General features: G+C 46.2%; 1 protein-coding gene across 2 annotated transcripts; it reads left to right on the top strand.

Moving 5' to 3' along the window:
* Positions 1 to 220: 220 nt before the first annotated feature.
* On the top strand, positions 221 to 11901 carry LOC120992077 (zinc finger protein OZF-like). 2 transcript variants are annotated; one of them, XM_040420825.1, is made up of 2 exons: positions 221 to 277; positions 9012 to 11901. In XM_040420825.1, exons 1-2 carry the CDS (start codon positions 244 to 246, stop codon positions 10556 to 10558), a joined length of 1581 nt encoding a protein of 526 aa, XP_040276759.1. In that variant the 5' UTR covers positions 221 to 243; the 3' UTR covers positions 10559 to 11901. The 2 variants fall into 2 exon arrangements, with proteins under 2 accessions (XP_040276759.1, XP_040276758.1); XM_040420824.1 differs by lacking the exon at positions 221 to 277 and adding an exon at positions 4389 to 4433.
* The last annotated feature ends 15344 nt before the right edge of the window (positions 11902 to 27245 follow it).

Here is a 27245-nt window from a genome sequence, read left to right as displayed (position 1 = left end):
TCACCCCCTGATACATGAGCAGAAGATCCTAGAGCTCACCCACAAGATGATGGAGCTGCTGACTGGAGAGGTGACACTGCTGGGAATGCTGGGAAATTCTCCAGTAACAGCACTGGAGGGGTCTGGGTGATGACGGTGTCATTGTGTTGTCAGGTTCCTCTAAGGTGTCAGGATGTCACTGTCTATTTCTCCATGGAGGAGTGGGAGTATATAGAAGGACACAAGGACCTGTACAAGGAGGCCATGATGGAGGAGCACCAGCCTCTTATATCACAAGGTAAGACCCGTCATGTGCAGTGTATACACGTGTGTGCAGTGACATGTAATGGAGGAGCACCAGCCTCTTATATCACAGGGTAAGAGCCGTCATGTGCAGTGTATACACGTGTGTGCAGTGACATGTAATGGAGGAACACCAGCCTCTTATATCACAGGGTAACAGCCGTCATGTGCAGTGTATACACGTGTGTGCAGTGATATGTAATGGAGGAGCACCAGCCTCTTATATCACAAGGTAAGAGCCGTCATGTGCAGTGTATACACGTGTGTGCAGTGACATGTAATGGAGGAGCACCAGCCTCTTATATCACAAGGTAAGACCCGTCATGTGCAGTGTATACACGTGTGTGCAGTGACATGTAATGGAGGAGCACCAGCCTCTTATATCACAGGGTAAGAGCCGTCATGTGCAGTGTATACACGTGTGTGCAGTGACATGTAATGGAGGAGCACCAGCCTCTTATATCACAGGGTAAGAGCCGTCATGTGCAGTGTATACACGTGTGTGCAGTGACATGTAATGGAGGAGCACCAGCCTCTTATATCACAGGGTAAGAGCCGTCATGTGCAGTGTATACACGTGTGTGCAGTGACATGTAATGGAGGAGCACCAGCCTCTTATATCACAAGGTAAGAGCCGTCATGTGCAGTGTATACACGTGTGTGCAGTGATATGTAATGGAGGAGCACCAGCCTCTTATATCACAAGGTAAGAGCCGTCATGTGCAGTGTGTACACGTGTGTGCAGTGACATGTAATGGAGGAGCACCAGCCTCTTATATCACAAGGTAAGAGCCGTCATGTGCAGTGTATACACGTGTGTGCAGTGACATGTAATGGAGGAGCACCAGCCTCTTATATCACAAGGTAAGAGCTGTCATGTGCAGTGTATACACGTGTGTGCAGTGACATGTAATGGAGGAGCACCAGCCTCTTATATCACAAGGTAAGACCCGTCATGTGCAGTGTATACACGTGTGTGCAGTGACATGTAATGGAGGAGCACCAGTCTCTTATATCACAAGGTAAGAGCCGTCATGTGCCGTGTATACACGTGTGTGCAGTGACATGTAATGGAGGAGCACCAGCCTCTTATATCACAAGGTAAGAGCCGTCATGTGCAGTGTGTACACGTGTGTGCAGTGACATGTAATGGAGGAGCACCAGCCTCTTATATCACAAGGTAAGAGCCGTCATGTGCAGTGTGTACACGTGTGTGCAGTGACATGTAATGGAGGAGCACCAGCCTCTTATATCACAAGGTAAGAGCCGTCATGTGCAGTGTATACACGTGTGTGCAGTGACATGTAATGGAGGAGCACCGGCCTCTTATATCACAAGGTAAGAGCCGTCATGTGCAGTGTATACACGTGTGTGCAGTGACATGTAATGGAGGAGCACCAGCCTCTTATATCACAAGGTAAGAGCCGTTATGTGCAGTGTATACACGTGTGTGCAGTGACATGTAATGGAGGAGCACCGACCTCTTATATCACAGGGTAAGAGCCGTCATGTGCAGTGTATACACGTGTGTGCAGTGACATGTAATGGAGGAGCACCAGCCTCTTATATCACAAGGTAAGAGCCGTCATGTGCAGTGTATACACGTGTGTGCAGTGACATGTAATGGAGGAGCACCAGCCTCTTATATCACAGGGTAAGAGCCGTCATGTGCAGTGTATCCACGTGTGTGCAGTGACATGTAATGGAGGAGCACCAGCCTCTTATATCACAGGGTAAGAGCCGTCATGTGCAGTGTATACACGTGTGTGCAGTGACATGTAATGGAGGAGCACCAGCCTCTTATATCACAAGGTAAGAGCCGTCATGTGCAGTGTATACACGTGTGTGCAGTGACATGTAATGGAGGAGCTCCAGCCTCTTATATCACAAGGTAAGAGCCGTCATGTGCAGTGTATACACGTGTGTGCAGTGACATGTAATGGAGGAGCACCAGCCTCTTATATCACAAGGTAAGAGCCGTCATGTGCAGTGTATACACGTGTGTGCAGTGACATGTAATGGAGGAGCACCAGCCTCTTATATCACAAGGTAAGAGCCGTCATGTGCAGTGTGTACACGTGTGTGCAGTGACATGTAATGGAGGAGCACCAGCCTCTTATATCACAAGGTAAGAGCCGTCATGTGCAGTGTGTACACGTGTGTGCAGTGACATGTAATGGAGGAGCACCAGCCTCTTATATCACAAGGTAAGAGCCGTCATGTGCAGTGTATACACGTGTGTGCAGTGAGATGTAATGGAGGAGCACCAGCCTCTTATATCACAAGGTAAGACCCGTCATGTGCAGTGTATACACGTGTGTGCAGTGACATGTAATGGAGGAGCACCAGCCTCTTATATCACAGGGTAAGAGCCGTCATGTGCAGTGTGTACACGTGTGTGCAGTGACATGTAATGGAGGACACCAGCCTCTTATATCACAGGGTAAGAGCCGTCATGTGCAGTGTATACACGTGTGTGCAGTGACATGTAATGGAGGAGCACCAGCCTCTTATATCACAAGGTAAGAGCCGTCATGTGCAGTGTATACACGTGTGTGCAGTGACATGTAATGGAGGACGTGGATCAGTGTTTCTGCTGACTCGGGCCGTTAGAGCTGGAGCCTGGCTGTCATGTGAGAGCCCAGCCCCCGCTCTGTCCTGCACAGGAGACCCTTGCAGCGCGTATTCTAGTCCATCTTAGAAACACAGTGGCCTAGAAAAAAGCCCATTAATGACCGCCTTAGGAGTCCCGTATCAGCGGTCATTAAGGGGTTAAATATATTAATTTATCGGGCAGTGACTCCAGTAACCTCTGGCTGTATGTGCTGGTTTTCCAGTATCAGGCTGCCCTCTGGTGGTTACATCCTAGTATTGCACCTGACTGTGGTGTTACTTCTTGGTGCAGGTCACTGAGGGATCACTGATGACTTCTGATAGTAATCAGTAATGGTGAGGTCTGTGGGAAACTGGGGGGTGGGAGGGGGGCTGTGTATCCCCACTGACTGATATTATTAGGCACTGTGCCCGCCCCGCCCCTGTTCTGCACCATGGAAAGCTGGGGAACTAAAGATGTGTAAGAAAAATAGTTCTGGTTTCCGTCTGTAATATCTTAGATACATACAGAGCTCAGAGTCTTCTGCCTCCACACACTGCACTGCCCGGAGCTTAGATACACACCGAGCTCAGGGTTTTCCCATCAGTGCAGCTTTTTGAGGGTCTGAGTTATGGGGATGAGTTTTACTTTTTCTCGTCCTCATTATCCGGGACATGGGACTCACTGATTAACCTTTATTCCTGTTTTTTGTAGGGAAGATGAAGAAAACCATCAATACGACCCTTCTCCAGTTCTCTCCCCTTCTCCTGAATGAGCCACCAAGGATGGACAGTAAGGAGATCAGCAGAAGAATATTAGACCTCACCTTGGAGATCATCTCCCTGCTGAGCGGAGAGGTAAACTTTTCTAGATTTCTCTCCTCTTTATTGTATTCTGTAACAAGTCAGACATCGGGAAGGAGAATCCATCATAGGAAGTGATAGGAAGAGTCCAGGGTCCTGGAGAACGGCCTCCAGACCTTCCAAGTGATGGAGAACCTGAAGATCAGCCCCCAGTATGGTGAGTGATGTGTCATGTGACCAGTGACCAATAGTCATGTTGTAGGAGCCATGAGAAGGTAAGTAGGCACGTTGTACCAGGAGGAGAGGGCCGGAGGAGAGCACATGGACCCTGAAGGGTTTATTCCCTAAGTGTCTCTCTCCATCCACAGGAGTACACAATAGTGAAGAAGACATCGGGGGACTGTGTGACTCCCATCATCCATCTCCAGGAGTCAGGAGGGCGGAGCAGGACCCCTCACCCCATCACAGAGCCTCCCCCTCCCCCCCTGATACATGAGCAGAAGATCCTAGAACTCACCCACAAGATGATGGAGCTGCTGACTGGAGAGGTGACACTGCTGGGAATGCTGGGAAATTCTCCAGTAACAGCACTGGAGGGGTCCGGGTGATGACGGTGTCATTGTGTTGTCAGGTTCCTATAAGGTGTCAGGACGTCACTGTCTATTTCTCCATGGAGGAGTGGGAGTATATAGAAGGACACAAGGATCTGTACAAGGAGGCCATGATGGAGGAGCACCAGCCTCTTATATCACAAGGTAAGAGCCGTCATGTGCAGTGTATACACGTGTGTGCAGTGACATGTAATGGAGGAGCACCAGCCTCTTATATCGCAAGGTAAGAGCCGTCATGTGCAGTGTATACACGTGTGTGCAGTGACATGTAATGGAGGAGCACCAGCCTCTTATATCACAAGGTAAGACCCGTCATGTGCAATGTATACACGTGTGTGCAGTGACATGTAATGGAGGAGCACCAGCCTCATATATCACAGGGTAAGACCTGTCATGTGCAGTGTATACACGTGTGTGCAGTGACATGTAATGGAGGAGCACCAGCCTCTTATATCACACGGTAAGAGCCGTCATGTGCAGTGTATACACGTGTGTGCAGTGACATGTAATGGAGGAGCACCAGCCTCTTATATCACAAGGTAAGAGCCGTCATGTGCAGTGTGTACACGTGTGTGCAGTGACATGTGATGGAGGAGCACCAGCCTCTTATATCACAAGGTAAGAGCCGTCATGTGCAGTGTATACACGTGTGTGCAGTGACATGTAATGGAGGAGCACCAGCCTCTTATATCACAGGGTAAGAGCCGTCATGTGCAGTGTATACACGTGTGTGCAGTGACATGTAATGGAGGAGCACCAGCCTCTTATATCACAGGGTAAGAGCCGTCATGTGCAGTGTATACACGTGTGTGCAGTGACATGTAATGGAGGAGCACCAGCCTCTTATATCACAAGGTAAGAGACGTCATGTGCAGTGTGTACACGTGTGTGCAGTGACATGTAATGGAGGAGCACCAGCCTCTTATATCACAAGGTAAGAGCCGTCATGTGCAGTGTACACCCTGTACAGAATTATTAGGCAAATGAGTATTTTGACCACATCATCCTCTTTATGCATGTTGTCTTACTCCAAGCTGTATAGGCTCGAAAGCCTACTACCAATTAAGCATATTAGGTGATGTGCATCTCTGTAATGAGAAGGGGTGTGGTCTAATGACATCAACACCCTATATCAGGTGTGCATAATTATTAGGCAACTTCCTTTCCTTTGGCAAAATGGGCCAAAAGAAGGACTTGACAGGCTCAGAAAAGTCAAAAATAGTGAGATATCTTGCAGAGGGATGCAGCACTCTTAAAATTGCAAAGCTTCTGAAGCGTGATCATCGAACAATCAAGCGTTTCATTCAAAATAGTCAACAGGGTCGCAAGAAGCGTGTGGAAAAACCAAGGCGCAAAATAACTGCCCATGAACTGAGAAAAGTCAAGCGTGCAGCTGCCAAGATGCCACTTGCCACCAGTTTGGCCATATTTCAGAGCTGCAACATCACTGGAGTGCCCAAAAGCACAAGGTGTGCAATACTCAGAGACATGGCCAAGGTAAGAAAGGCTGAAAGACGACCACCACTGAACAAGACACACAAGCTGAAACGTCAAGACTGGGCCAAGAAATATCTCAAGACTGATTTTTCTAAGGCTTTATGGACTGATGAAATGAGAGTGAGTCTTGATGGGCCAGATGGATGGGCCCGTGGCTGGATTGGTAAAGGGCAGAGAGCTCCAGTCCGACTCAGACGCCAGCAAGGTGGAGGTGGAGTACTGGTTTGGGCTGGTATCATCAAAGATGAGCTTGTGGGGCCTTTTCGGGTTGAGGATGGAGTCTAGCTCAACCCCCAGAGCCTACTGCCAGTTTCTGGAACACACCTTCTTCAAGCAGTGGTACAGGAAGAAGTCTGCATCCTTCAAGAAAAACATGATTTTCATGCAGGACAATGCTCCATCACACGCGTCCAAGTACTCCACAGCGTGGCTGGCAAGAAAGGGTATAGAAGAAGAAAATCTAATGACATGGCCTCCTTGTTCACCTGATCTGAACCCCATTGAGAACCTGTGGTCCATCATCAAATGTGAGATTTACAAGGAGGGAAAACAGTACACCTCTCTGAACAGTGTCTGGGAGGCTGTGGTTGCTGCTGCACGCAATGTTGATGGTGAACAGATCAAAACACTGACAGAATCCATGGATGGCAGGCTTTTGAGTGTCCTTGCAAAGAAAGGTGGCTATATTGGTCACTGATTTGTTTTTGTTTTGTTTTTGAATGTCAGAAATGTATATTTGTGAATGTTGAGATGCTATATTGGTTTCACTGGTAAAAATAAATAATTGAAATGGGTATATATTTGTTTTTTGTTAAGTTGCCTAATAATTATGCACAGTAATAGTCACCTGCACACACAGATATCCCCCTAAAATAGCTAAAACTAAAAACAAACTAAAAACTACTTCCAAAAATATTCAGCTTTGATATTAATGAGTTTTTTGGGTTCATTGAGAACATGGTTGTTGTTCAATAATAAAATTAATCCTCAAAAATACAACTTGCCTAATAATTCTGCACTCCCTGTATACACGTGTGTGCAGTGACATGTAATGGAGGAGCACCGGCCTCTTATATCACAGGGTAAGAGCCGTCATGTGCAGTGTATACACGTGTGTGCAGTGACATGTAATGGAGGAGCACCAGCCTCGTATATCACAAGGTAAGAGCCGTCATGTGCAGTGTATACACGTGTGTGCAGTGACATGTAATGGAGGAGCACCAGCCTCTTATATCACAGGGTAAGACCCGTCATGTGCAGTGTGTACACGTGTGTGCAGTGACATGTAATGGAGGAGCACCAGCCTCTTATATCACAAGGTAAGAGCCGTCATGTGCAGTGTATACACGTGTGTGCAGTGACATGTAATGGAGGAGCACCAGCCTCTTATATCACAAGGTAAGACCCGTCATGTGCAGTGTGTACACGTGTGTGCAGTGACATGTAATGGAGGAGCACCAGCCTCTTATATCACAAGGTAAGACCCGTCATGTGCAGTGTATACACGTGTGTGCAGTGACATGTAATGGAGGAGCACCAGCCTCTTATATCACAAGGTAAGAGCCGTCATGTGCAGTGTATACACGTGTGTGCAGTGACATGTAATGGAGGAGCACCAGCCTCTTATATCACAAGGTAAGAGCCGTCATGTGCAGTGTATACACGTGTGTGCAGTGACATGTAATGGAGGAGCACCGGCCTCTTATATCACAAGGTAAGAGCCGTCATGTGCAGTGTATACACGTGTGTGCAGTGACATGTAATGGAGGAGCACCAGCCTCTTATATCACAAGGTAAGAGCCGTCATGTGCAGTGTATACACGTGTGTGCAGTGACATGTAATGGAGGAGCACCAGCCTCTTATATCACAAGGTAAGAGCCGTCATGTGCAGTGTATACACGTGTGTGCAGTGACATGTAATGGAGGAGCTCCACAACTTACTCTTTACACATCAAGTTAGGTCCCTGCATTTGCCTTATAAGTCAGACATATTAATAAGCTCCATTCACCTGAAGGATCTCAGGAGGTTTTCTGCTGGAGTAATTCTCCTCCAGGAGCCGGCCGCAGTGGGTCTGTCTCTGAGGTAGGTAGTTGCTACTCAGCTACACTTTTATAACCCCCTTAGGCCAGGGCTACACTGGTCGTGCGACACCTGTCCCTGCCAGTATCGCTGAGTAGCTGTTGGATTTCTTGCGACTGCCTTGGTGATCCCATTCATTTCTATGGGATCACCGCTACTCAGCGATCCTGGCCGTGCAAGGGGGGGGGGGGGGGGGGTTGTCGCAACAAGTGTAGTCCTAGGCTTAAGGCTCTCTCCGGCCTGTCTCAGACCTGCAGTCACTCAGTGGCGCCTCCTGTTTCCCCTGCACCAACATCTCTGCTGCCCAATTCATTTAACAACATGTGCAGCAGAAAACTGGCAAACATTAGACCTGAAATCTACTCCATCTTCCTGACAGCAGTAGTTTTTTTTCTCAGCTGCACAGAACTAAGATGCCCCAAAATCATTACTTCTTAATTATTCTGGCACATCGTACACCAGCGGGGATAACTATTTAGGCTGGTGTAAGAAGATCCAGTTTTATTCCATTCCCCCTGCTCTAGCTTGTCCATTAAGCTATAGGTGGACAGAGACTAAGATTAGCTTGTGACTAGAGGACTACTGAGAACTCACATTCTGTGGCCATAGTCATAATATGCCCATTTTAATATTGAACAAGAAAATGTTCAAAAAAGGATTATACAGGCTGACCTGGAGTTTCAAAGTAATTACACCGGTCTCATCAGGTCTAAGATGTATTTAATAGACAATCTGAGTAGGGCCATAGTCTACATTTAACAAGATAATGTGTCATGAGGTAAAGCACACATCTCAGGCTGAATTCATGGACATGGAAATGAGAATGAGGCCTAATGGTTTGAGTTTCATCTGATCACTTCTTCCATATACTGTAATGATTTAACATTGCAGCGTATATGAGATTAATAGAATCTTTGCTGTGGCAGGCCTCGGAACATGTATTGGCAGAAGGCGGGCTTGATTGCCAGACATGGTTGGGTTTTTCATATTTCTGAGTCATGTTTGGGGAAAAAAGTGGTGGATCCAAAGTGAATGAACCTTTAGTTCCTGCTGGATCCACTTCCAGCCTAATAGGAATGTTATAAATTTGTCTGTTCGGTGGTTGGCAAAAAAAACCCACAAATTCCAATTTTTACCTTCACAGCAAATCCCAGTGAGAATTCTGAGGGAAACTTCATGTCATCACTAAATTATAATGTAGAAGAAGAAGATATCATGCTGCACTTTCCAGGGGAAAACCTCACTACCGTTAAACTATATCCAGGACTTCACAATACAGATCTGTCATATAATACCCCTAATTATGAGAGAGCTTCTACACACAGAGGAATTCACACAGGAGAGAAGTTGTATTCATGTTCCACTTGTGGGAAATCTTTTACAGATAAATCACATCTTGTTAAACATAAGAGACGTCACGCAGGAGAACAACCATATTTATATTCAGAAAATTTTACAGATATTTCACTTCTTGATACACATCAGAGGAATCGCACGGTATTGCAGCCATATTCATGTTCAGAATGTGGGAAGTGCTTTACAAATAAATCAGATCTCATTAGACATGAGAGCTATCACACAGGAAATAAGCTGTATCCATGTTCAGAATGTAGGAAATGTTTTACCACAAAATCAAATCTTGTTGTCCATGAGAGATGTCACACAGGAGAGAAACCGTATTTATGTACAGAATGTGGGAGATGTTTTACACAGCGATCAAGTCTTGTTTCCCATGAGAGAATTCACACAGGAGAGAAGCCTTATTCATGTTCAGAATGTGGGAAATGCTTTGCAAATAAATCAGTTCTTGTTAGACATGAGAGAACTCACACAGGAGAGAAGCTATATCCATGTTCAGAATGTGGGAGATGTTTTAACACTACTTCACAACTTGTTACACATGAAAGATGTCACACAGGAGAGAAACCATATTCATGTTCAGAATGTGGGAAATGTTTTACACAGAAAGCACAACTTGTTTTCCATGTGAGAAGTCACACAGGAGAGAAACCATATTCATGTTCAGAATGTGGGAAATATTTTACAAGGAAATCATATGTTGTTAGACATCAGAAATCTCATACAGGGGATAAGTTGTATTCTTGTTCAGAATGTGGGAAATGCTTTACACATAAAGAATATCTTATTGCACATGAGAGAATCCACTCAGAAGAGAAGCCTTACTTATGTTCAGAATGTGGAAAATGTTTTAAATGGAAATCACATCTTGTTTCCCATAAGAGAGTTCACACAGGAGAGAAGCCATATTCGTGTTCAATATGTAAGAAATGTTTTAGTGATAAATCATATCTTATTACACATGAGAGAAGTCACACAGGAGAAAAGCCGTATTTATGTTCAGAATGTGGGAAATGTTTTAGAAAGAAAGAACAACTTGTTTCCCATTTGAGAAGTCATATAGCAGGGAAGCCATATTCATGTTCAGAGTGTGGGAAATGTTTTAAAGATAAAATATATTTTGTTGCACATCAAAGATATCACACAGGAGAGAAGCAGTTTTCATGCTCAGAATGTGGGAAATGTTTTATTACTAAATGCATACTTAAGAAGCATGAGAGAAGTCACACAGGAGAGAAGCCGTTTTCATGCTCAGAATGTGGCAAATGTTTTACTACTAACTTCATACTTAAGAGGCATCAGAGAATTCACACAAGAGAGAAGCCATTTTGATGTTTTATATGTGGAAAACTTTTAGTACGGAAATCAAATACCAAAGCTCATGAGTTCAGAAGAAACTTTATAAGGTGTTTTGAATATGGGAAATGCTACAATACAAAAAAAAAAAGAACTTTAAACTCTGGTATTCACAGACATAACAGAAATAACGGGGCTACATGGCAACATATGTACATTTCTGCGATTTAATGGTAAACTTATCTAGATACTGGAGCTGAGTAATATATCGGTGGTGGGAATCGCTTGTGATGTCACATCTGTTAATTAACTCCTGAATAATGCCAACATGAAGTCAGTGACCAAGTGATGCTCATATATGTGTTTCAAAACCAGGTGCGGGTCAAAAACACAGAAGAGGTGCGAATCATTTCACCTGATATCTGTGGAGGCTTCGCTACTGGTTTTTGCTCACAATAACTGACCAAATAGCTAAAGTGTGAATTCAGCCTTATTATTATTTTGTATGTCAGATAAGTACTGGCCGGTAGGTGGCCCACTCATTTCGTTTGTGCTTGTTAAATAATGATTAGACCATACTTTATTATTATTTTTTGTAATATGCATTTTTCAATTTTTTAAATAAAAAATTATATATTTTTTCGATTATCTCTCAATAAAACACCAATCCCCGGCTGTTTGGGAATAATACTAGAACAAAAATCATATAAAATGTAATTGCACAAGAGCAGCACAGTTATACGGCTTTATGGTGATAATCTAGCCAAATAACATTTCTTTGGGTGATTTACAGTTACCATTTCAGGTTGTACAATTGGATATAAAACATCTACTGATGCCTCATGACGTTTTTTAGAAATCATTTGATAAATCCTGTATTTTAAATCTTACAGTTAAATCGGTTTTCTCATCTCGGACATTTATGACATATCCACAGGCTGAGAGGAGGCCTGGTTACAGATATAGTCAGGATTACTGCACTATGCTGTATCTTTACCTCACATTCACTTCTATGGGCATCACAGAAACAGTAATGCAGGGAGTTTGGCTGTTTTCGTAAACCAGACCAGATTTTCAGCTTGGATGTGGTAGCCAGTGGGACAAGGCCAGTGGACCCCCATATTAGAGATAGGTGCAGAACTCAAGGGGTGGGTCCCCTATCTCAGGTATATCATAAATGTCTAAAATAAGAATTAAAAAACAATGCTGCTTTAATAATATTGAAGATAACGTTAAAAGTGAAATCCTGTGTGATCGTCTACTGCTCTGACTTGATTCATGAGCTCCCACCTTAAAGGGAACCTGTCACGTTGAACATGGTGTGTGAGCTGCAGGCAGCATGTTATAGAGGAGGAGGAGCTGAGAAGATTGATATTTTGTGGGAAAATATTAAGTAGAACTTGTATTTCATTCATTTGAATTCCTGCTCATTCTGGGCTGTGAAGTCCAGCCTGCCCTCTATGACTCTGTATACAGAGCTAGCTGTCAATCACTGATAGGACAGGTTTCTTGACTTCAAAGCCCATAATGAGCAGGAATATAGACTCATAAATTACATGTTTTACTGAATCTTTTCCCATAAAACTATATATCAATCAGCTCAGCGCCTCTTGCTCTATAACATGGTGCCTGCCGATAAATATGCATTTTAATGGTGACAGGTTCCCTTTAAGTTGTGTTCAGTGTTTCCCAAGGTTTTCTAAGCCAAACCATTGAGTGTATTGTCATAGACTGGGCCATTTTTGTCCTTGATTAATATTTAACAATAAAATGGTTTAATTTGTCAAAGTATTTGTGTTGTTCCATGTATCTCTTCTCTAGACTCAATAATTTCTGTAGCTACTGTCTTATTGTGGATTCTGAGATACGGGAATAAATAGGCTTAAACAATGGCTAAGTGAATAAATGGCTTACTGAAGAACAGCAGTGATATAAAAGGAACATGCAGATACAGCAACAGTTATCTCATATAAAAGCATATAAAGTAAGTCAACACTTGGCTCTGACCAGTCCTTGGCAGGCTCTTGTTACACGGATATGAGAGAGCCAGAGTGTTCAAAAAATTTCTTGCTTAGAGCTTTCCCTTTGTGATAAACAGCGAGCATCTATATAGCTCAGTGCCCCCAGTAGGATGAGCACTGAATACTCCAGTATAGTGATTAACAGATGGGTGTGCAATGCACATGTCAACACTTTACAAATGTGGTATAGTTCAAATCTGTGCTAAGTACCTGTGGTTTGAAGGCTATATTACATAGTAAGGGGAGTTATCACCTTGGTCATAAATGTTTCTAAAAGAAAGCCTTGAGTATGGATTTGGGCTGTAGGATTTTCATATAGGTCTGAGGCGAACACTCTGAAACTACTCCTAACACAAATCTTGTCTTGAACCTTCCCCAGCCAGCTCCTCCTGATATTATTAAACTCTTTCTTTGTGCTAGTAATGTGGAATACTCACCTGGACAGTGTGAGGCCCGGTCTAGAGCCATCCGGACTATGGGGATGTAAGAGCCATTCATCCCCCAGCAAATCCTACCTGGGATGTACTGATTATATTAAGAATCAGGGAAGGCAATCTATTAGTTAGTTTCATATCAACGACTATGAAGGAAAACACTTGAATTTTTTCTTTAAGAATCTGCTATCAAACCTTTGCAAAGGACGTTTTAGTAATAGCTCCCTAGAGCAGTGTTTCCCAACCAGTGTGCCTCTAGCTGTTGCAAAACTACACCTCCCAGCATGCCCGCACAGCCAAAGGATGTCCGGGCATGCTGGGAGTTGTAGTTTTGCCGTAGAGGACCAGTAAATTGTTCTATCAGCACTGTACAAATTCCTGTAGTCACCAGGGCCAGGAGATTTGCCTTTGTGAAGGTCTTTAATAGTTGATTTCTGTTACAATTCAGCCACCCACTGTGTCAACCAACCAGCTTGACTTTGGGCTTAACCCCAAGGGCAGGGGCAGACTTGTACGGTCCCTGCAAACAACAGCTGCTCCAGGTTGTCCACCTTGGCATGCACCTTGCTGAAGTGAGAACTGCAAGGAGTGGCCCACGTTCTCCTCCACATGAGACTAGAAGGCAGGGATGGCTTTATTTGTGGGAGAAATAATGCTGACTGTTCTTGCACAACTCATCACCAGGGTGACTCTTTAGACTATCCTCAGTGGAGCGTGCTGGGTTTTGCTGCCTATTCTTAGGAAAAGAGAAGGCCTCCAACTAGGAGAAGGCAGTGGTCACAGGATTCAACTGAAAGGCTTCCCTGGGGTTACAAAGGAGGAGCAGGAGGAATGATATGACCCTTGGCTTTAAGGCACAGTGTCAGGCTCAGAAGTCACCTCCATGTCATCCTGCTGTGACTGAGAGGAGGAGTGAGCCACCCCGTTCAAAATCTCATCTTTGCCCTCAATAATAATGTTGCACCTTTCGGGAGCCAAGGCGAACTGTGTCCTACTACTACTACTGGATGCATGGCTGGTGCTGCTACCTACATTTTGGGAGGATGAGGCCTGGGTTTTTTCATTTTGCACTCTTCTTCCAGACCTTGTGCATATAAAAAGCTGGGGTTACTGCCTCTCCATAACACACCCTCTGCATATAGAAAGCAATGGTTACCGCCTCTCCATCACACACCCTGTGCATATAGAAAGCCATGGTTACTTTTTAACTGCTGCTTTCTATTTGCACATGATACGTGATGGAGAGGTGGTAACCGCTGCTTTCTGGTATCAGTGAGCTCAGCAGGGACACACATATCATCCATAGACGCTCACAGCAGTGTGAGGGAAAGCATTTTGTAGATGTATTCATTTTAAATCTATATATAACCTGCACTTACATAAGAGGGGGATTTAGCCTTGGAAGGCAGGAGTACAAAGTCCATGGTGGGCCCCTAATCCACCCTCACTGACCATTCATTTTCTTATCTCAAACCAAACATAGTAACTCAAAGCTTGTCTACACTAGGACAGTTTTATTGCATTTGTCTGTGTATAAATACGTGCACTGCTCATTACAATAAAAAAGGCCATTATGAGAAACACATATTGCATGTGTCTCTGTGTCTTGACCTCGAGCCGGCTCACTCAACTTCAGAACTATTAGGACACCACATCACATCAGAAGGTTGGTTTGCGACCACAGCAGCGAGCAGAGATTCAGCAGAGATTTCCGGTCGCTGTCTATGTGCATACAGTATATGACAGGATATCAGTGCCAGCAGGCTAATGACTACACTCCGTCTGAAGTGACGCGGTAGAGGTTAATATGCACTGCTCGAAAAAATAAAGGGAACACTTAAACAACACGATGTAACTCCAAGTCAATCACACTTCTGTGAAATCAAACTGTCCACTTAGGAAGCAACACTGAGTGACAATCAATTTCACATGCTGTTGTGCAAATGGGATAGACAACAGGTGGAAATTATAGGCAATTAGCAAGACCCCCCAATAAAGGAGTGGTTCTGCAGGTGGTGACTACAGACCACTTCTCAGCTCCTATGCTTCCTGGCTGATGTTTTGGTCATGAGACGGATCCTACAACCCACACAAGTGGCTCAGGTAGTGCAGCTTATCCAGGATGGCACATCAATGCGAGCTGTGGCAAGAAGGTTTGCTGTGTCTGTCAGCGTAGTGTCCAGAGCATGGAGGCGCTACCAGGAGACAGGCCAGTACATCAGGAGACGTGGAGGAGGCCGTAGGAGGGCAACAACCCAGCAGCAGGACTGCTACCTCCACCTTTGTGCAAGGAGGAACAGGAGGAGCACTGCCAGAGCCCTGCAAAATGACCTCCAGCAGGCCACAAATGTGCATGTGTCTGCTCAAACGGTCAGAAACAGACTCCATGAGGGTGATATGAGGGCCCGACGTCCACAGGTGGGGGTTGTGCTTACAGCCCAACACCATGCATTTGCCAGAGAACACCAAGATTGGAAAATTCGCCACTGGCGCCCTGTGCTCTTCACAGATGAAAGCAGGTTCACACTGAGCACATGTGACAGACGTGACAGAGTCTGGAGACGCCGTGGAGAATGTTCTGCTGCCTGCAACATCCTCCAGCATGACCGTTTTGGCATTGGGTCAGTAATGGTGTTGGGTGGCATTTCTTTGGAGGGCCGCACAGCCCTCCATGTGCTCGCCAGAGGTAGCCTGACTGCCATTAGGTACCGAGATGAGATCCTCAGACCCCTTGTGAGACCATATGCTGGTTCGGTTGGCCCTGGGTTCCTCCTAATGCAAGACAATGCTAGACCTCATGTGGCTGGAGTGTGTCAGCAGTTCCTGCAAGACGAAGGCATTGATGCTATGGACTGGCCCGCCCGTTCCCCAGACCTGAATCCAATTGAGCACATCTGGGGCATCATGTCTCGCTCTATCCACCAACGTCACGTTGCACCACAGACTGTCCGGGAGTTGGCAGATGCTTTAGTCCAGGTCTGGGAGGAGATCCCTCAGGAGACCGTCTGCCACTTCATCAGGAGCATGCACAGGCGTTGTAGGGAGGTCATACAGGCACGTGGAGGCCACACACACTACTGAGCCTCATTTTGACTTGTTTTAAGGACATTACATCAAAGTTGGATCAGCCTGTAGTGTGTTTTTCCACTTTAATTTTGAGTGTGACTCCAAATCCAGACCTCCATGGGTTGAAAAATTTGATTTCCATTTTTACATTTTTGTGTGATTTTGTTGTCAGCACATTCAACTATGTAAAGAACAAAGTATTTCAGAAGAATATTTAACTAATTTAGATCTAGGATGTGTTATTTTTGTGTTCCCTTTATTTTTTTGAGCAGTGTATTTGCTCTTAGGCTTCTTTCACATTAGCGTTAGGATTGTCCGGCAGGCTGTTCCGACATGGGTACAGCCTGCCGGATCCGTACTAACGCTAGGACACGTATATGCCGCCGGAATTCCTGTGGTTTTTGTCCGGCCGTCTATCCGACCCGTCCCCATTATAGTGAATAGGGCCGGAGCGGACTTCTGGTGGCACATGTGTGCTAGTGTTAGTACAATCCTAACGCTAATGTGAAAAAAGCCTTACCCTCACTCTTTCCTGTCCAGCCTTTCTGTGAAGAGAATATCTGGTTGTGTCATAGATTTATGGGCACCTGTTAAGTGGTAAATTTACTTTCCTGGAGTCCGTAGGCAGCACCATGCATTAATATCCCCTTAACTAGGTTTAATAGAAGAGACACATTAACGAGCAGTGAACAATTAATTAACCTTTCGGATTACTGACCCCCTTCACCTATAAAGAGGGATTACACCATAGCACATATGTATTTTTATGAAGCAATAACACTTCAATGGGAGGTAATATGTGCTGCTTACGGACTCCAGGAAATGAAAATTTCATGTAAGTAAATTTACCACTTACTGATCGTTCTACGGCAGCACCATGGGAAACCAAAGCAATAAGAAAAAATAGAGAGGGCTCTAACTGTTCACCGCCAATTCAAGCACTTTCTTTCCAAAAACCGAGGCATCAGCAGACAAAACGTCTAGCCTGTAATGTGTATTGTAGCAAAGGTAGAAGGAGATGACCAAGTTGCTGAATTTCAAATCTGATTTTGTGGTACACGACCAACATCCGTCCATGAGGCAGCTGTTGATCTTGTAGAATGGGCCCTTACTTCTAGAGGTGAGTCTAATCCCTCCAAAATATAGCACTCTTTTATCGTTTCTCTAGTAAAACAACGTGCAACTGTTGACTTTGAGGCTTTATTACCCAAGGATTTGGTGGCAAATTGAAGAAACAATGTTTCAGAAGATCTATGCACCTTGGTTCTCTCTAGATATACCATAATTGCCCTTCTTACAGCCAGTGGATGAGGAGATAAGGAAAAAGAATCCTGTGAAGAAAAAACAGGAAGAACTAGTTCATGATTTATATTGGATTTTGTAGGTACTTTGGCTAAAAATCCTGGCATTGTTCTTAAGATAACGCAGTCTGAAAGTATATTTAATTATGGCTCTTTATGAGATAAAGCTTGTAGCTCACTAATCCTTTTTGCAGAGGTAATAGCAACTAAAAAAAGGACTTTATGAGAGAGATACTTCAAGTCCACATTTTCCAAGGGTTCAAAAGGAGGATGAGACAGATGTTTAAGGACTGATGAAAGATCCCATGATGGAACAGGTCTATGAAAAGGAGGACTTAGTTTAGAAAAAAATTAACTCTCAGAGTATTAGGCTTGAGATGTTTTTGAAAACCTTCCTGTAAGAATTGTAAGATTGATGATGGTGAGTCCACAGGTAGGCTTCTCTGATTAGACCATTTAACAAAGATCTTCCATACTCTGGAATATATTTTGACAGTCAAGATTTTTTTTGCCATGAGCATGCTAATTACTTCCTCCGATAAGTCTCTCAATAGAAATTTTTCCCTCTTATTCTCCATGCTGCTAAATGTAAATTGAAGTAGAAAAGTTACAGCCAGCTCACCTTCTTATCCTGTATGACGGTGCACGGGGCGGACTCAAGCCAGTCCTCAGAAGTAATGCACAAGATAGAAAAAGCTCCAGCACCAGAAAGGACGTCTGCCCTATCAACTTTGGAGCAATTTTTCAACAAGGACCTTCTGGTATAGCACTGTTTTGCTTGTCCTCTCCACCAGAGGAATGAGAGATGAGAAGTTCTCTTTGTAGCGGGGGTCGAGAAGGGTGAACAACCAGTAATCCGTGTTTTCTAAAATGCATATAACGCACGGGTCGTGGGAAAGGCAGCCTAACATGAAGTCAGCCATGTGTTCCAGAGTACCAACAGGCAAGACTTCGCTGTTGTCATCAGAAGGTGAGCTGACCCTGTAAAAGATTGTAGGTGCGGGCCTGCAGGTGAGCTGACCCTGTAAAACATTATATGCGAGGGCCTGCCAGTAAGCTGACCCTGTAAAACATTATATGCAAGGGCCTGCAGGTGAGCTGACCCTGTGAAACATTAAATGTGAGGGCCTGCAGTTGACCCTGTAAAACATTATATGCGAGGGCCTGGAGGCGAGCTAACCCTGTAAAATATTATATGCGAGGGCCTGCAGGCGAGCTGACCCTGTAAAAAAATATATGTGAGGGCCTGCAGATGAGCTGATCCTGTAAAACATTATATGCGAGGGCCTGTAGGTGAGATGACCCTGTAAAAAAATATATGTGAGGGCCTGCAGGTGAGCTGACCCTGTAAAACATTATATGAGAGGGCCTGCAGGTGAGCTGACCCTGTAAAACATTATATGTGAGAGCCTGCAGGTGAGCTGACCCTGTAAAACATTATATGCAAGGGCCTGCAGTTGAACTGACCCTATAAAACATTATATGCGAGGGCCTGCAGGTGAGATAACCCTCTAAAAAATTATATGCGAGGGCCTGCAGGTGACCAGATCCTGTAAAAAAATTAGATGCGAGGGCATATATGTGAGGGCATTATATGCAACGAATAAGCATGTTGATATGATGGAAGAGGAGCAGGAGGATGAGAAAAGAAAGATTTAACCATAAACCCTTTTTTGTGGTGGAAGGGGTACATGGGAATACAGTGTATTGAGTACATTAAACAACACATTTAAAGTGCCTTTGTTCATCAGCTTTCCTCTGGTGGAGTCAAGAAGTCTGGGGAAAATCAGGCCTTGTTCATGTTTATAAGAGTCAACCTGTCAGCATTTTCAGTTGACAGGCAGATGCGCTTATCTGTTATAATGCCACCAACAGCACTAAATACCCACTCAGACAAAACGCTGGCAGCAGGGCAGGCCAGCACCTCCAAGGCGTAGAGCTCCAGTTTGTGCCACCCAGTAGTTGTGAGGCACTGAGGGATCATTGAGGACGCTGACACTGTCTGCTACGTACTCTTTCACCATCTTCCAAAACTTTTCCATCCTTGTGACACTTGGCCGCGCATCAGGGTGAGGGTGCTGGCGGGGTGTCATGAAACTGTCTCAGGCCTTGGAGAGTGTTGCTCTGCCTTTGTTGGAACTGCTGTGTGTTCCCCTTGTCTCCCCTCGGTTGGCCAAGGAGCTACGGACTCTGCCTCCAGTGTTGTCAGATGGAAATTTTGGAGCATTTTTCAACAAGGACCTTCTGGTATTGCACCATTTTGCTCGTCCTCTCCACTGAGGAATGAGAGATGAGAAGTTCTCTTTGTAGCGGGGGTCGAGAAGGGGGCGAACAACCAGCAATCCGTGTTGTCTAAAATGCGTATAACGCGCGGGTGTGGGAAAGGCAGCCTAACATGAAGTCAGCCATGTGTGCCAGAGTACCAACAGGCAAAACTTCGCTGTCATCATCAGGAGGATCACTCTCAATCTCCTCATCCTCTTCTGCCCACCCACGCTGAAAAGATGGAAATAAACTTCCATGGATACTACACTCTGTAGCAGAGGCAACCGTCTCCTGCTCCTCCTCCTCTTCATCGTCCAATTTGCACTGAGAAGATGGACTGAGGATGGTCTGGCTATCACCCTGTGTAATGTCCTTCTTTCCTCCATTTCTACCTCTTCCACATGCAAAGCGTTGTCCTTAATTGTGAGCAGTGAGCGTTTCAGTAGACACAGAAGTGGGATGGTTACGCTGATAATAGCGTTATCGACGATCATTATCTGTGTTGATTCCTCAAAGTTTCTTAAAACCTCACAGAGGTCAGACATCCATGCCCACTCCTCGCTTCTGATTAGTGGAAGTTGACTGGAAAGGCGACGACCATGTTGCAGCTGGTATTCACTACTGCCCTCTGCTGCTCACAAAGCCTGGCCAACATGTGGAACGTGTAGTTCCAGAGCGTGCTCTCGTTGCACAACAGCCGGTGAGCTGGCAAGTTAAAGCGCTGCTGCAGTGTTGACAGACCAGCTGAAGCTGTCTATGACTTGTGGAAATGTGCACACTCGCGGCGCACCGTCACCAGTAGCTCAGGCAAATTGGGGTAGGTTTGGAGAAACCGCTGAACCACTAAGTTTAAGACGTGGGCTAGGCATGGGATGTGTGTGTGAGCTTGCCGAGCTCTAAAGTCGCCACCAAGTTACGGCCATTATCACACACAACCATGCCTGGTTGTAGGTTGAGTGGCGACTGTGGCGGTGTGCTCTGTGGCGGTGTGCTGTTTGTCCCCTAAGCATATCAGCTTCAGCACGGCCTGTTGACGCTTCCCCACTGCAGTGCTACACTGCTTCCAGCTACCAACTGATGACTGACTGCTGCTGCACGTAAATAATTCGGAGGTGGAGGAGGAGAAGTGGGGGTTGGAGACACTAATGTAGGTGCTGGCAGAAACCCTGATCGATGTAGGGCCCGCAATCCTTGGCGTCGGTAGCAGCTGTCCCATCGCAGGGTACGACTCGCTCCCGGCCTCCACAACGTTCACTGAGTGTGCCGTCAGGGAAATGTAACGTCCCTGGCCGATTCCACTTGTCCATGTGTCCGTGGTTAAGTGGACTTTCCCAGTAACTGTGTTGGTCAGGGTACGTGTGATGTTACGGGACACATGTTGGTGTAAGGCGGGCACGGCACACCTTGAAAAATAGTGGCGGCTGGGGACTGTGTAACGCGGGACGGCTGCCGACATCAGGCTGCGGAAGGCCTTAGTTTCCACAAGCCTAAATGGCAACATTGCCAGCAATTTGGTGCTATGGCCTGTGGGTGGGTGGCTGGGTATTTCCGCTTGCGTTCAAAGACCTGGGGTAAGGACATTTGGACGCTGCGCTGGGACACAGAAGGGGATGTGGTCACTGATGGTGCTTGCGAAGGTCTTCGACAGGGGATTGGCCAGCATGTAACACAGGGGAAGAGAAGGCAGTGGTGTGACACAGATTGTGGACCCAGGGGTTCGTCCCACCTATTACGGTGCTTTGATGCCATGTGGCGGATCATGCTGGTGGTGGTGAGGTTGCTAGTGTTCACGCCCCAGCTCATTTTGGTACGGCACAGGTTGCAAACTACTATTCCTTTGTCCTCCACACTTTCCTCAAAAAAGCGTCATATGGTGGAGCACCTACCCATTGGCAAGGGAGATCTCCACAAGGGGGTGCTCCGTGGAAGAGTTGCAGGCCTGTTGGTGTGGCCCCGCCTTCTCCCACCCCACTGCCTCTTCCAGCCTGTTGCTGTGCAGCATATCCCTCCCCCTCTGTACTGCTGCTCGGCTTTCCACCTTCCCAGGTTGGGTCAGTGACTTCATCGTCCACCACCTCCTCTTCCTCACTCTGATCATCCTCCTGACTTGTTGACCTAACCACTACATCAGTGATTGACAACTGTGTCTTATCCTCTTCATCAACCTCTTGAGACAGTAATTGCCGTTGAGTAATTGGCAACTGTGTCTCATCATCATCCACCTCTTTTAACAGTAATTGCCATTCCCCACAATCATCTTCTTGTGATTGTGGATGCTGAAGAGTTTGGGAATCAGAGCACAAGATCTGTCCCTCTTCAAGCATGCTTGGCGAGAGGGACAAATCAAGGAATGGCACTGAAAAGAGCTCCTCGGAATATCCCAGTGTAGGATCACTTCTTTGCCCAGACTCTCCATGGTGGGAGGAAGGAGGATCAGGGTGAGGATTGGGTTGAGAAGACTCTTGGCTACTGAGACTGGACATGGTGGAAGACAGGGTGGTGCTTAACCGACTGGAAGCATTATCTGCTCCAATTCAACCGACCACCTGGTCGCACTGGTCTGACTTCAAGAGTGGTGTCCTGCGCCGCCCTGCAAACTGGGACATGAAGCTAGTTGTCGTGGATGATTGTTTTTCTTGTGCTCTGGCAGCAGGCACAGTTTCACCGCGCCCAAGGCCACAGCCTCTGCGTGCACTATCAGCATCACGGCCACTTCCCCGTCCCTTACTGCTCGCATTCGGCATATTAAATGTTATATATGATTGAAAGTCTGTCACACGTACAGTAGCGTAGGATTTGGAAGTGTATGCGCAAACACATTTCAAAAGGTATTTGGGATGTGGAAACGTCACACAGGAGATATCCTGCAAATAATGTCAATGCTGTCACCAGCAGTTAATAAAAAATTACAGGGAATGTCACAGGTATTTGGGATGAGGAAACGTTATACAGGAGAGGTACCACCGGTAGTGTCACTGTCCGCAGCATCTAAGCAAAAAAGTACACTGTATGTCACAGATAAATTTTTTCAGCTCACACGTTACACTGCAGATGTGGGACCGGTAATGTCACTGTCAGAAGCGGACACCATCTACAGAAAAAGTACACTGTATGTCACAGATACATTTTTTCAGCGCACACTTTACACTGGAGATGTGCCGCTGGTAATGTCACTGTCACAAGCGGACAACGTCTATTCAAAAAGTACAATGGATGTCACAGATAAAAATTTCAGCGCACACTTTACACTGCAGATGTGCCGCTGGTAATGTCACTGTCAGAAGCGGACACCGTCTATGGAAAAAGTACACTGTATGTCAGATATTTTTTGGATGCGCACACTTTGCACTGGAGATGTAGCGCAGATAATGTCGCTGTCTGCAGCGGACTAACTATTGCACGCTATTATAAAAATAGATATTGCTACCACACACACACAATATCCTTAAAAGGACTTTTGGGTCTCTGAAAAGTTTTTCTAATAAAATTATTCCTATTTCACTCCTTGCACTGTCTGTCCTTTCTTATGATCAGCTCTCCCTGACTAAGACTGAGCCGAACACGCGTCATAGGATGCTTTATAGCACCCGATGACGCGTTTCGGCCAGCCAATCACTGTAATGCCAGCAGCCAACATGGCTACACCATTACAGTGAATGGCAGTACTTACCTGCACGTTTATTGGCAGCGTAGCAGGCAAGAAACGTGCGGGGAGGAGACTCGATCATTGCGCTCGAGCACATACGGTATTCGGCCGAATACCGCTGTTGTGGAAAAATTATTGTTCGCCGTATGGTCGCCATCTATCCTATGGAGATGCGCAGATTCGTTCGCATTCGCATCTGCGCAGAGACTTTCGCACGATGGTCTGGTCGTCCCAACCTGTAGCTGATTTGTGCCCGGCCTGGTATTACTGCAAGATACCAGTGTCATGGCGCCGACTGAGGAGGGAGGGATGGGGACCATCCAACAAAGGTTTCTTCATCCACGAGGATAAGCGCGGCAACGGAAATGGCGCAAATAAGTTTGCGCGATCATTCACATCTTCGCCAGCCAATCACTTCATACCATAAGCTGTCTCCTCATTGGTCATGATTGTAAGACCGCCTCCCATCTTCTGGTATAAATAAACCATGCCTAGCCATTGGAAGCAGGCACATTATTGGAACCTACTTGAGAACGTCTCTGTGATGTTATTTTGGAGGAATTGCGCACACTTCGACGCACACTACACCAAGGATTTCCTGATTGTACTTCTGGCGGTCGTTTTCGGTTGTGAGAACGAGACAAAGGAGCACACGGCGATATCACAGCCATGTGCCGAGCATGCTCGATCAACACGAGTTATGACCACCTTAGCTGAGATTATAAAATATGCAGCCATCCGGACTGACTCTGTCAAGGCTTTATATCCTCTTGTCTCAGAATTGACTTCAGGAACGTCAGAGGAGATGTTCTGCCTATGGAGGGTATATCTTTACCCTGAAGAACTGCTGTAATGACCATTTCATATATGACAAGGTCTCCATTACCCTTTTCAGCTGTGAACCAATGAGTCTACTTGACTCATACCAGAGAGCAACTTACCCATCGTAATCGAGGCCATAGATTTTTCTAGCAACTGCATTAGGAGTTGGAATCACAGCAAATGTGTCATAGCTGGAACTCTAGACCTGAAGGATACATTTCCTTTGGACTTTGGAGATAATATAAGCAGCCACAGCAACCCGAGGGTAGGGTTCTCTCAGCTTGGAGGAGCGACCACAGACGGGCGTCTAACTCATAGTTCTGTCTCTGTAGGTACAACAGAATTCCAAGATAATCTGGCTATAGCTTTATTACCTTTAGGAGGAGGAACCCACTTAGTTGTACTTTACAGGCCTGAAGCTGAGTACTTTGTACTCCGATGAGGGCAGACACATTCACCTCAGTAGATGATTCACTTTATGCAGATGAAAGTTCTGATGACGTCTACACTTCCACAGAAGAAAACTGAGCAGATGACTTTCTGGCCTTATTCTCTCAAGTACAGCAGCTCCTGAGTAGAGGTGTAGGTCCCCAACCCAGACCAGACCAGCTTCCCACATTAGGCAGGAGAAGACCTGTTCAGTAAGGAGAGGCCGTCTATAGTGAATCCGGACTGAACTGGATCATTTCCAGGATGTTTGCATTCGGCCATCATAGCTTTTTTCAAAGCTTCAACCACTTTGAAGGCCCTAGAACCCTACAGGTGGAGACCCCCTGGTCATCATCCTGGTCACCCAACCGGTCGGACATGAACAATCTCTTTGTTACTTTCTTCCCTTAGAATGAATATTCCCCTCTTTATTCTTCTCCTCCTCAGAGGAGGAAACAGTTTATCCTGAATTCTCCATCAGGGGCTTCCTCTTCAGACCTGCATTCCGGGAACAATTACATCTCAGTCTTTATGTCGTCCATAGGAGACTCTAGAGAGGTGACCACAGCTCTGTACAGACTGTTATATCAGAGAACTACAACCCCCAGCATGTCCAGAGGAGAGAACTACAACTCTCACAATGTCCAGACTGTTATATCAGAGAACTACAACCCTCAGCATGTACAGACAATAATATATCAGAGGAGAGAACTACAACTCTCACAATGTCCAGACTGTTATATATCAGAGGAGAAAAGTACAGAATGTTATATGATATCTCAGAGGTAACACTCCAGGCTGTTATTGTAGGTTTCAGAGGCGAGAACTACAACTCCCAGCATTTTTCCAGTTCTGTGGAAAAGAAATCATAAAATGCTTTATCCATACAAGGATCATCCCTCACATGTCACATGACCACAATGACAGATCTTCCTCCTCTCTACAGCTGACCCCGCCCCCTACACTGATCACATGATGGTGACATCATCACAGGTCCTTCACCACCTCCTCTTTCAACAGCTGAGCCCCACCCCCAATCACATGACAGTGACGTCACCCAAGGTCCTTTCCCACCTCTTCTCCTCTCCACTGCTGCTGAGCCCTGCGCCTTCTACTGATCACATGACGGTGACGTCACCCCAGGTCCTTCACCACCTCTTCTCCCCATTGCTGAGCCCCGCCCCCTGCACTGATCACATGACGGTGACGTCACCGCAGGTCCTTCAGCTCTGGCAGTGCAGCAGATACTGGGCAGGTCCTGGTCGGTAGTCAGGGCTCTTGTTCTCTCTGGTATCAGCCATTCCTCCAGCCTGCAGGTAAGATGAGCTGTGAGGAGACAGTGTGGTGGAGAGCTCAGACATGTCACCTCTGGAGATTCTCCTCCATTACACACAAGGAATCCTTCTCCGCTCCTCAGCTTAGTATGATGGGGGAATAGTAGTGGGGAGAGTGGGGGTTGTCATCATTCACTGGCCCCTGACTGTCCTGGTGAGGGGCCCCTGCCTCCAGGAGGAGAATGAATGTAGCGGGGCCCGGCCTGAGCTCAGCTCTCTCCAGTCTCTTCTCTAGGAGTTGTGGACACAGCTGAGCACAGCCCAGAGGTGGGACCTGCATCTATCAGACATTTATCTCCTGTGGAGGCCACCAGAGATCTCCATGTTGGGGCCCCTGAATCCATGTGGTGGGGGGCTCTGAGAAGCGGGCCCCTCCAGGCTCAGGAAGTGCGGTCTGGAGGTGACATCTGGTCTTGTCCCCAGGATGATTTCCTCTCCTCTTCTCATAAAGGCGCCTGCAGTACTAGAAGCCTCCAGCTCCTCCAGTTCTATCCTCTTCTCCTGAATGACCACCAAGGATGGACAGGAAGGAGATCAGCAGAAGAATATTAGACCTCACCTTAGAGATCATCTCCCTGCTGAGCGGAGAGGTAAACTTTTCTAGATTTCTCTCCTCTGTATTGTATTCTGTAACAAGTCAGACATCGGGAAGGAGAATCCATCATAGGAAGTGATAGGAAGAGTCCAGGGTCCTGGAGAACGGCCTCCAGACCTTCCAAGTGATGGAGAACCTGAAGATCAGACCACAGTATGGTGAGTGATGTGTCATGTGACCAGTGACCAATAGTCATGTTGTAGGAGCCATGAGAAGGTAAGTAGGCACGTTGTACCAGGAGGAGAGCACATGGCCCCTGAAGGGTTTATTCCCTAAGTGTCTCTCTCCATCCACAGGAGTACACAATAGTGAAGAAGACATCGGGGGACTGTGTGACTCCCATCATCCATCTCCAGGAGTCAGGAGGGCGGAGCAGGACCCCTCCCCCCATCACAGAGCCTCCCCCTCACCCCCTGATACATGAGCAGAAGATCCTAGAGCTCACCCACAAGATGATGGAGCTGCTGACTGAGAGGTGACACTGCTGGAATGCTGGGAAATTCTCCAGTAACAGCACTGGAGGGGTCTGGGTGATGACGGTGTCATTGTGTTGTCAGGTTCCTATAAGGTGTCAGGACGTCACTGTCTATTTCTCCATGGAGGAGTGGGAGTATATAGAAGGACACAAGCATCTGTACAAGGAGGCCATGATGGAGGAGCACCAGCCTCTTATATCACAGGGTAAGAGCCGTCATGTGCAGTGTATACACGTGTGTGCAGTGACATGTAATGGAGGAGCACCAGCCTCTTATATCACAAGGTAAGAGCCGTCATGTGCAGTGTATACACGTGTGTGCAGTGACATGTAAT

The sequence above is a fragment of the Bufo bufo genome, chromosome 2, assembly GCF_905171765.1.
Source record: "Bufo bufo chromosome 2, aBufBuf1.1, whole genome shotgun sequence".
NCBI lineage: Eukaryota > Metazoa > Chordata > Amphibia > Anura > Bufonidae > Bufo > Bufo bufo.
Note: the sequence above shows the minus strand (reverse complement) of the source record. Positions and strands in the feature narration are given on the sequence as shown.

What these genes read in the sequence shown, in the direction of transcription:
- LOC120992077 (XM_040420825.1), top strand. Translation starts at nt 244, where the DNA reads ATGATGGAGGAGCACCAGCCTCTTATATCACAAG. An exon ending in CCAGCCTCTTATATCACAAG is followed by an intron (nt 278 to 9,011) that starts GTAAGACCCGTC and finishes TTACCTTCACAG; the next exon opens with CAAATCCCAGTGAGAATTCT.